Source organism: Neoarius graeffei, chromosome 24, assembly GCF_027579695.1.
Source record: "Neoarius graeffei isolate fNeoGra1 chromosome 24, fNeoGra1.pri, whole genome shotgun sequence".
Lineage (NCBI taxonomy): Eukaryota > Metazoa > Chordata > Actinopteri > Siluriformes > Ariidae > Neoarius > Neoarius graeffei.
Genome location: NC_083592.1, coordinates 55,417,462 through 55,429,181, shown reverse-complemented (window position 1 = coordinate 55,429,181; position 11,720 = coordinate 55,417,462). Strand labels below are relative to the sequence as shown.

Sequence of the window (11,720 nt, the reverse complement as noted above, 5' to 3'; positions counted from 1 at the left end):
TTAATGAAACAGAGGCGCTGTACGTTCTCATATTTATTACTTTACACATAAATTATACAGTTACAAAGCTTTAGATCAGATTAACCTCCGCTATTTACACACACATACAGAGCGGGGACGCCGGAGCACATCAGACCTGCCCTCTCCACTGAGGGCTTTTAGTGCAGGTCTTCATTAACCGACCCCCTGAGAAGCTCAACCCTGACCCCTCAGTGTGTGTATGCGTGTGTGTGTGTGTGTGTGTGTGTGTGTATTGGGACAGGATGTGTGAGCCTGAAAGTTGTGCATGTCAGAAATAAACATGACACATAACCAAAGTGTGTACTAGACACGTTCTGGTAATAAGTTGCATGATATATTATTGCACTGAAATTTCTTTCTTCATATTTTAGCCATGTTTATAAGCTGCAAAATTATTCACGATTACATTTTTGTTTTAAATCGAGTGCGAAATTTTCTATACCCTCAGGACAAAACAAAGAGAAGAAAAATTTAATTAACGAACACAACATGTATTGTGCATAATGTCGCATCCTCTTTCTGGATGCCAGATCAATATTCTCTGAACATCTTTCACATCCTTGGAGCAGCTTTAAGATTCTCAAAATCTCCTTTCTAGTCATTTATTTACTTTTCTGCTCATTTTGGATTGCTGTCATACTCCAGGAATCACACTGATTATTTTTCCGTAGAAAAAAAAAATCATCAAACAGCTCCATTTTCCATTCTTTTTCACACAGAACAACTGAGAGGGGGCACTAATTTTTGCACTCAACTCTAGTCAGCTAGCTTGTGTGGCATTGTTAAGTATCGTTAGTGTGCCAGCAAGTCTGTGAGCTAGCCATTTGGTTTATTGACTGATCTAGAAGCGTAGCTTAGATTAGCTAAACAAGCAAACAAACGTTACAATGTGTAAAAGTTACGAAATATCACGACCATAAAAAGAGCCTCAATAAATCCTTTTCAGGTAAAAAGTTATCCAACGAGACTGGAGCTTTCAACAGCCTACAGAATGTTCAGCAACTACAATCATGACAATATCGAAACCATGACACAGCGATTAGATTATTGAGATATGAAAAGAACATCAACAACACAGCTGTTTGGAGAACAAATTGCGAAAGGAATTTTCACGCTCCTGAGGAGACGTGGACTTTTTTGTTAAACTCTACGCTGGTTGGTCCCAGTTCTTCCATGTCCTTTATAGATGTGTGTGTGTGTGATACAGTTACACTGTATTATTATTGGTAGTGTACTGGGGTCAGGGTTCTTCATTCAGCACCCCCTGTTCCCTAAAAAACATGAACACAGGACCCTGCACTCCCTCCTCAGGCCCAAATAAACCTGGTAGTGCTGCTTGTCTCCGTCTCCGTCTCCACAGCGGCCTGTCATACACGCTCCGAGCCTCATTAATCAGAGAGCTGAGGCACATCAGACAAAAACAAACCTTCTCTGTTGGGGTTCCAAAAAAAAAAAAAATCACAGAGCTCACTCGGTAAAACAGAATGAGCCTCCCTATAACTTTCTCCGAGTGCGCTTCAAACCAGAGAAACAAAACGGAGCCTGTAATGTAGAGGCTAAAAGACGAGGTGAACGTTTAGATATTTACATAACGCAGGTACGTAGCTAGAGTGAGCATTTGGTAGCTAGTCAAAAGGACTGATACTTCACTAACGGCAGCTAATTTTCTTTCCAGCAAGCTGTCTAGTAGGAATAAAGTGAATCTTGATAGGAAAAAAATAATAATAATTTGTCATAGTTTGTTTGTTTTTTTTGTAACGGTATTCCTAGTGGTCTGTAATGGTGGTTTTTAATGGAATGTGCTGTTCATAATGGTTCCTGGTGATGATCTATACATGAATAAAGGCCATGATAGTATTTCAGAGCAACCAGAAAATCCCTACTTATCCTATCACTCTTATGCACAAATTTATGTGTAGGTTATATGAATCTAGAAATATTATCATCATGAGTTTGTGTAATATAAAGGAGAGTGATATTTTATATATTTCTGACATGTGGAAACATTGGAAAAGCCAACTTTATGTAGGCCTATGTTTTTTTTGTTTTTTTTTTTATATAATGTCTTGTAATTGTAAGTGTGTATTTTTATATGTATTATTTGGACCTTTGAGTCTGTAACAATAAAGTATATATATATACACACTCTTGTTCCATTTCAGAGGAGGGACCCTAGATAGGCAGCCTTTCTAGCTCACCACACCAATCAGAATTAGGAACCAATTTTAAGCGTCATTAATTTGGGTTTCAAGCTAATTAAACAAAATACATGTCAGATTCTGAAGGGATATAAAAACACGATCTTTGCGTTAATAGATGATACTGTAATCGGGGTTAGTTTGTGAGGCAAAATAAATGCTCATGTTGCGAACAGTGAAAAGTAAAGGACTGCTAATTAGTATTATGCACATCTTGGGCTTGTTTTAGCTCCTATTTTAAATTAAATGAGGCTGTAATATGTGACTCCAAACCCATTTGGCATCCTTGCAGCCAAAACAGCGTGAAAAGGAGGTGAATACTGCCCCCTTCAGGTGTACTGAATTTATAAAGACACCGTTTATCTGTGGTGATCAAGGTGCTGCAGAGAGAGAGGGAGCATGTGTGTGTTGTGTGTGTGTTAATTCTGAGGGGACCCTCTGTAGTTTATAAAAAAAAAAAAGGTTCAAACAAACTCTCTCTCGACCCGGTGTTTGATTGACAAGCTGCTTGCCCGGTGTTTGTCTGCTTCCCTGGGAACCAGAGTGCATCACCGTGGCGACGTACCAAACCTATCCATCAGTGTCAGCTGCGCAGAATGAGTAATGGACAGGAAGTACAGCCAGAGAAACAACAATATTCCGCGAATATGTTTTTAAAAATGCCGGGCTGCTCCGCTCTCCTGTGACTCTCATTTCAGCGAGCTGTAATGGGGCCTTAATCCTGATTTATGAGCTTGTTTCATGGTTACCGTTGCGTCTCTCGAGTCTTATTGCATTATCATGGAGCTGAAAAGAAACGAATAATAAACAAAAATGCGTTTTTAGTGTCTGTCTATAGGAACTTGTTAAGTTTAGTGCTGAACAGTGTGGTCTTGGAGACTAGTGAGGTCAAAGGTCATGACAGGCTGCAGTTGAGACGAAAACTCGAGAACTACGCCCTAAACAAAACATTATAGCCCAATTGTGACTTGCATCGCTTCCTTTCTTGTGTTCACAGGGTCCGTGTGTTCGGCGTATTTAAGGTGAGGGGGGTGTTTAACCTCAGCAGCCGGTCACTGTGGCGTCCAGACCTGAACGCTTGGTGATGTGGAGTTTGGTGAGCTCCTCAGCGCAGGTGGGGTGGATCCCGACCGTATCGCGGAGCTGAGGGTACGTAAATCCGCACCTACAAAGAAAACAAAACAACTGAATTAAAAAACAATGGATGACAAAACGCTCACTCTGTAAGCCGTCTCGAAAGGGTGTGATGATGCATCTCAATTTAGCTTCTGTAGGTTTTTCACTAGAGTTAGCAAGAACGCAATGAAAATCTACAAGAACAAATTTTCAGATACTTTCTTCACACAATGTTGTTGGAACTACCACCAGAACTACCACTCCACCTTGAAACTTTGGAAGGCGGGGCCTAGGAGGGGAGGGTGGAGTGATAAGTTGTGTGGCTATACTGATAAAATTACACCAAATTTATATAAAAATCTGGGTGGGACAGACTTCTTATTTGCTCGATACATTAGCCTGCGTTTGCACTCGCGATTAAACAAGCCGATTGTTTCAGCAGTTGTTTGTTTGTGTGTAGTGATAGCTACGTTTATTGTTTGTGATTGTGGCCTGTTCAGCATTTATCCACCAATGAAAAACAGTATTAGCTTGCTCTCTTACGCTGTTTATCTAGTTAGCGAGCTATCATTATGGAGTTAAACACCAATTAAACAACACACTAATCAATCAGTGTGAAAACTGGTCGCTTTACATGTTACATACTTGGCTTTTTTTTTTTGCTAGATTTGTTGGCAGATTAGCAAAGCTAGCTAACTGTCCTAACTACACACACTTATCAGATCTCCGTGACATCATTCCAAGCTTTAGGTCTCTGAGAACAGTTTCTTATTTTGATTTTTTTTGAATGTCAAAAGGTAGTGAAAGTGCAATATGGAGAAAATATATCGCAAATCTTCTTTTGATAAACGCATGATGTAATATATACGCAACAAGCAAAAAAGTAGCGACGCATTAAGAAAAGATATCAGCGACAATTTTGTCTTTAATGTTTACAAAAATCAATGATTTAACACTTTAAAAAAAGGGGGAATGGGGAAAAAAAAAGGTATACATATTTGTATAGAATTCTTTTATGGGTTCACTAAAAAGTTTTAACGTCCTTCTGATTCTGATCAGAGCTTATCCTAGAAACACTGATCTCTCAGACACGCATATTGTAGTGCAATTTACAACAATATCGATACTCTATCGTCATATTGATATATCCAGCTTCGTCCCACATGCTGATTCTCTAAAATAACGAGTGACAAGAGAATGTGTCCTTGGAATTGGTTTAGTTATAAATCACACGACAGTTCATACATACCATGTCTTCAATTATCATATGAGATTCCTGCCATAATCACCAACCCCTAAAGTCACTCACATCAAATGCGGTCTATCAGCAAAGACAAGGCTAATATAGGAAACAAATAGTCCAGGTCTACAGGTCTGTCTCATCCAGAATCTTTTCTGTCGCATCATTTCAATAAACGCTTCAACAGAGACGGAGGAAAGGATCGCTTACTGGAAGCCGAGAGCAAACCCTTGGGTCACTTCTCCAGCGTTGGGGCCGGTAAAGTGGAGCCCTAACACACGCTGGGGTTCTTCCCGCTCACACACCACCTGACAGAGGAATGACGAAGGTTTTTACACACACATGCACACGAATGCTCTTTGAATACAAAATCTCCTCAAGTCCTGGTCTTCACCTTGATGTAGCACTGACTGGCGTTTCTCTCAGCTACGGTGAACTCCAGAGGTTTGTAGAAGGCGTGATACACCTGACAACCAACAAAAAAAAAAAAAAAAAAAAAAAATTGTATATTCCGGTTGTAAATCCATGAAAAATATTACATTGATAAACTGCAACTAAAATGTAAACATGCTACAAACAAAATCCCCTGAACAAAACTTCAGTGTCTGTAATAGGCTTTTTAAAAGTCCATGACATGATATTCCAGAAATTCCATGAGCTGTACGAACCCTGCTAACCAAAGCACAGACTAACAGTGTAGATTGTAGACTGAATAATATAAAAATAATAATTAACTAGATATATAATATACTCCTATTTATTCTATCCACATTCACCGGGTATGAGCAATCGCACGCTCTGATCGGCTTCTCTACGACTTGGATATCAGCTCATATACCATGAGTAGAGAAAAACAAAATGGCGGAGCGTGCTGCTGAACCAACCGAGGACGAAATAAAAAAAAACTCTGCTTGAAAAAAAAAAACCCTGTAAAAAAAATACAAGTAACAAAACATCGAATGAAAGTATTTGATGGTAAGAATGCATCTTTTTTTCAAGAATTTATTATTATTATTATTATTATTAGCATTTTTCACAAATTGCTCCTGTCATTGCGCCGGTTTGTTTACATTCTAAGCAGAAATGATTTTGTCGGACATTTTGTATAAAAGATTTTATTTGTTGAATTTGCTAAAAATAAAAATGCTCTGTTTCTCAAAATCCAGTGAATGTGGATAGAATAAAACAGTTACTCCACTCAATCTTATCGTACATGGATTATAGCCGCCATCAGCTCATGTACGAATCGATTTTGTGGAAAAAGTTAAATAGAACAAATAAAGGCACAAAAACAAAATTAAACAAGTGTTGCCAGGCAAAACAAACCTCGCCCAGTAGCACTTATGATGAATATGAAGGAAGAGATCGCGAAAACGATTTTGACCTTTTTGGTGACCTTGATTTTGACCTCGTGTGTGAACATACTTGGCCAATAAACATGGTTCGGATTCTGATTCTCTGCTGCTCTCAGCCAATCAGAGCACACTGTACTGCTTACTGCTCTCAGCCAATCAGAACACACTGTACGATTGTTACACTCTTGGAGCACAATGACATAGTGGCTAGCGCCTCTATATGAGGCAGTAGCCACAGAAACCTTGACCTTAACCGGATGACCCCCAAAATTTTGGAGGTTCTATTTGAGACCAATGCCCATCTATCCTGAAAGTTTCTTGAAGATCGGTCCAGCCATTTTCCTGAAACATCATTAACAAAAAAAAAAAACAAACCCGACCGAAAACAATACCCCGACCCCTGGTGGACTCCGTCCCGGGCGAGGTAATAAGCATGTGAAGAAGGGTGGGAAAACTGCATGTGAATAATTTACGAATTACAACTAGGAAAAAGACAAAGAAAACACCCCCTCAACTCGGAATTCCTTCTCAGGAACTCGAAACAGCTGCTTCAACACCAAGTGATGTCAAATCAAAATGGCTGCTCACAGTATCAGCAGTAAAACAGCAGCATTTCATACCTTTAAATGACTTTACAATACACCGCATCATCAACATATAGACAATCACTCGTTAAATCTATAAAACTTATGATACAGGTCACCATTCTGAGGAAAAACATCCATTTTCGGATCCATATCCGTTCATCAGAGTCAGCTGGCTAGTTTGTTGCGAACAAAAGAAACACAGAGACGTTCAAGGTTTTGTTCCTAAACGTTGTGGTTCGAATGGGTGGAGAGTGGAAATGGTGCAATTCCGAGTTCCCACTTTCCGAGGTATGCAGAATGAGATGTTTTATTTAAAAAAAAAAAATTATTTAATAGCTATCATGTTCATTTTGTTCTCTCGGACTGCTTTTGAAATAAAAATAAAAATGTATAAAACCATGTTCGTTTTTAAACTCTGTGGAAAAAAAAAAGTGAACTTTAAAAGGAGACAGTTATTACACTCATGAAGATCACTGTGAAATTCAGCATAACGCAGGATCATGGATTTGTTACAACACCACAGCCCAGACCACACCTGAGTGTCATCCCAGACGTCTGTCATTTATTTAGGCACGCCTGACAGTCAGTTTCTCATCACCACACCTCTTCAGGCTGGAGGTTTTTGGCTGTTGCTTCTTCCTCCCCAGCTTCACCTTGGCATTCTGCTCTCAATGTTTTTTGCCCCCCCGCATGAATCATCAATAAGAGAAAACCGCCGCTTCGGAGATGTTGCACACTCAGGCGAGCGCATGCCGATGCAGGCAGCCCCGGATGCACACCTGTCACGGCCAATCACAGGCGGCGCTTTTGACTGGCGCTCGTCTGTCGTCAGGCTCTGCGTGCATCAACCAGAGCCTGCACTCAGCCATCTGTCACTGGAGAAGGGTTTGGGATTCATTGATGCACAGGTGTGAGAGGGCTGGGGTGTGTATGAATGCATGTATACACACAAACACACTCTGACAAATACTCAGAGACTGAAGTTCATCATACCTCGATATTGTCACTGCCATGTCGTCTCTCGGCTTCTTCTTCAGATAAACCGACACATCCGTACTCCAGAGGAGTAAACACTGTGGTGGGCACCTGAGACACACACACACACACACACACCATTGACAAAATCATCAGAAAACTAATCTCAGTGTTCCTGCAAAAGGTTTGTGATTAAAACATTTTCCCCTAAAAATTATATTCTTTCTATAAAATATCAGATGCACTTGTTGCTTTGTTGAACCTCACGTTGTTGTAGTTCATGAGCTGGGTGGAGTGACCAGCTAATCGCTGAGCTAGGAGTTTACCCGCTTTGATGGCTGTTGGGGTGAGCTCAGGACGTCCCTGAAACAAACACACACACACACGACTGAAACATCTGTATGAGCATATACGAAAACATCCAGTATACACACACCTTATTGTGTACTGTGACAGTAACACTAGCTCCGTTTACAGGAATAATAATAATAATAATAATAATAAATCTGATTATTCCGGATCAGGATACAGTGAAGGTAAAAGTGGAAGTGTCTCTGACACCGACACACCCCTTCTGCGGCAGTGTTATGGACGGATGTGCGGCTAAACGGTTTGATCAGGAAAAACTGACATGCTCAGGCGATGGTTATCTCTAGAACATAATGTTAGTGTCAGTCACAGTGAGGATTAGAGAGAGACAGACAGAGAGATAGATAGAAAGAGAGAGAGAGAGAGAGAGAGAGAGAGAGAGAGAGAAGGAAAAAGCTGCAGGCTAACACTCCAGCACTCTGAGTCACACTTACACAAACCTGCATGTTCACTGACACAAACATCCAACCAACACATCCGACAGAGAGACAAAGACTGACCAACAGACAGAAAGAGAGAGAAAAAAAAAGAAGAAACACTTGGATCCATAGCAGACAGACAGACAGAGAGAAAGGGATATTCAGAGTCAGGCTGAGAGATAGAGACAGACAGGAAGGGATATTCAGAGATAGGCTGAGATAGAGACAGACAAACAGAGATAGACAGGATTATTCAGAGACAGGCTGAGAGACAGAAATAGAGACAGACAGACAGGAATATTTAGAGACAGGCTGAGAAATGGAGAGACAGACAAAAACAACACCAGGCAGAGCCAGAGAGAGAGAGAGAGAGAGAGAGAGAGAGAGAAAGAGAGCGAGAGCGAGAGAGAGACAGACAGAAAGGGATATTCAGAGACAGGCTGAGATACAGACAAACAGAGAGAGAGAGAGAGAGAGAGAGAGAGAGAGAGAGATGAACAGATAGAAAAACAGAATACAAGGCAGAGCCAGATTTAAAAAAAAAAAAAAAAAAAAAAAAAAAGTGTGAAAGAAAAGGCAAACAGACAGAAAAAAAAAATCAGCAGACAGAATCTCAGAAAAAAAAAAGAGAGAGAGAGAAACAGGTTAAAGAGAGGAACAAGAAGGAAAGAGTAGATTAGCTGGTGGTTGCATCAGTCTGTGAGACAGACAGACAGAAAGTGTGTGTGGCAGGCTATATGGGGTACAGGCAGCTATAAAGCTTTTATTTCTATAATACCAGGTGTGTTTCATTGATTTAAAAAAAATAAAACAGAGCAGCACTAGCAGGTATGAAAGGAGAAAACCTGCTGCCAGCTAAGAAGAGTGAAGCAGCCTGTGTGTGTGTGTGTGTGTGTGTGTGTGTGTGTGTGTGTGTGTGTGTGTGTGTGTGTGTGTGTGCCAGAAATCACACAGCTGCTTGAGATGATTGACAGTACAGATATATGATCAGGCTGTGCGCCGTGCTAAAGATGTATTAGGGTGGGGTGGTCCAGTACCTGTGCAATGTCTCCAATGGCGTAAATGTTAGGCACAGATGTTCGCTCATCATCAGCTACGATGATTTTTCCCGTGTTTGTGTCGAGCTGAACGCCGACATGCTGCAAGTTCAGTGTTGTGCTTTCAGGAGCTCGACCTGCAATCAGAGCTTCACTGTAATTACACCTGTGATTGATTTTCTTTCTTTCTTGCCACCAAATTTTAAATCAATGAAGGAGGTGTGGCCAGTCAGTGGGCGTGGCCTTTGAGTCTGTCAATCACAGTAAACAGAAGTGTCCTCTGTAATGTTGCTGTTAGCCTTCGCTCATCAGCTACTATGATTTTGTTGTAATTAACAGTTAATTAATTTACACCTGCTTTACAGGGACAAACAAGTAATGCTGCCACGCCTACTTTACTGTAGCGGACAGGTACATTCTGTACCCATCAGCTACAGTAAAGTAGGCATGGCAGCATTACCTGTTTGTCCCTGTAAAGCAGGTGCAACTTAATTAACTTAATTACAACAAAAGGGGTGTGGCCTCTGTACCTGTCAACTCCAAGAAAAAAAAAAAAGGCATGACCTCTGCACTTAGAGACAGAAAATGTATGTATGTGTGGCCTTGGTACCATTACTCTGATTGAGGGAGGTGTGGCTTCAGTGCCAGTCAGTCCCAGTGAAGGAGGCGTGGCCTCTGTATTCATGGAGTGCCATGATGAACTGTTGTTTGATGGCATGTTTTGATGAACACTGCCAAAATTCTTTCCTCATTCAAAAGCTTTTCTTTGAATAAAAACATCTGCACAGCTGGAATGGTCCGTGTGTCTCTGTAGACTGACAAATGAGCAGACAAGGATGTGTATCCCATCAGACACCTGGGGTCTATACTGTACATTTCTGTCACTTCCTGTCAGTAGGCTGAGAGATGGCTATCAACACTTACCCATCACATCACCCCCCAACACACACACACGGGAATAACAATAAACAGTCTTAAGGCTGCAGAACCTAGAGAGATACCACACCGATGCTATCGACCAAAAAACACAACAAACTCCAGAAAACTGACTTCCTGCCCAAAACCCAAGAACAATTTCCTCCCTCACACACACGTCAAAGTGGGCAATATGGCAAAAATCATATCGCTATGCATAAAATCAAAGCGGCAGCAAAACATCAGGACTGTTTAAAACTCCTCACACAATAAAACCCACAGGTTCAATGAGAAATGTATTACTGTAAACAAAAGTAAATAAATATTAATGATTATTACTATAAATATCATTTCTTCATATTAGTAAATAAATCTGCCACAAAAATGTAGAACAAAGCACCACGTGAATTTACAGTTCAAAAGACCAAAGCATTAGGATTTTATTTAATATTGATTTTTCGACAGCGTTATACACAACTATACAGTACTGTAAATACAATAAACCACTATTAACCAAAAAGGTTTCATATTGCTTGTCGCTTTGCCTTGTTGTTTAAGTTGTTAAAAGTCTACAGAAAGTTTGGGGTACATAAGCAGAGCGAATAAACCACACACACACACACACACACCTCCCCCCCCATGTCTGTGTGATAAAAGCTTGCAGTGAAAGAGTGCCTTTGTCTTCAAGCACAACAAAAACGAAACAGTGTCCTTGATTTTACACTCGACAGGACAAACCTGTAACATTCAGGACTTCGGCATCCTGTCCTTGTCCCCCCCCTTTTTTTAAAAATCGCCAACACTAAGAAAAATTGTACAAAACCATTAGCGAACACTAAATCGATAAAATACTCTAAAATGTTCCTTTACCAATGTATCTTCTAGGCATGTAGTAATTTATCAAATTCACAATTTGATTTTCTCCATGATATATATTTTTTGGGGAAAAAAAAAAAGCACAAAATTCAACACTTATTTCCCCATTCTTTATCAATGTAAATATTAATTTTGTTAAATTAAATGTTAATTTACAAACGCTTGTAAAGGCTGGAGTAAAATATAACTGATTCACTAAAATTTTCCTTTTATTAAAAATGAAAAAAGTTAATAAATCTGCCTTTTCTTAAACTTTTATGAACATTTGTTCTGCCTCCATTTGCTTCTCTTTTCTTTACCTTTCAGCAATCTGTAAAAAGAGAGCTTTGATTTCTTATTAAATCTATTTGTACACAATTACACCAACTCGAACATTTTAGATCTGTTTTTGCAACATTAGAGCTGTGTTACTTCCACCTATGGTGAAGTCACATACATTTCCATTATTTTACATTATTGCCCTCGGCTATCTAAACAACGGAATTACAGTTTGGAAAAACTAAGATCACGCAGCCTAATAATACAACAAGAGGGCGGCACAGTGGTATAGTGGTTAGCACTGTCGCCTCACAGCAAGAAGGTTCTTGGTTTGAGCCCAACGGACGGTAGGGG

General features: G+C 40.1%; 1 protein-coding gene across 1 annotated transcript in view; it reads right to left on the bottom strand.

Annotated features, from left to right (window-relative positions):
* Nucleotides 1-11,720, bottom strand: part of txnrd2.2 (thioredoxin reductase 2, tandem duplicate 2) — a 41,057-nt gene continuing 29,337 nt past the window's right edge. Inside the window, exons 12-17 of the mRNA XM_060907490.1 lie at nt 9,318-9,454; nt 7,760-7,855; nt 7,511-7,603; nt 4,970-5,041; nt 4,786-4,883; nt 1-3,384 (exon numbers count right to left, since the gene is read on the bottom strand). Coding sequence (XP_060763473.1) covers nt 3,261-3,384; nt 4,786-4,883; nt 4,970-5,041; nt 7,511-7,603; nt 7,760-7,855; nt 9,318-9,454 — 620 coding nt within the window. The 3' untranslated portion in view covers nt 1-3,260. The remainder of the gene's footprint in view (nt 3,385-4,785; nt 4,884-4,969; nt 5,042-7,510; nt 7,604-7,759; nt 7,856-9,317; nt 9,455-11,720) is intronic.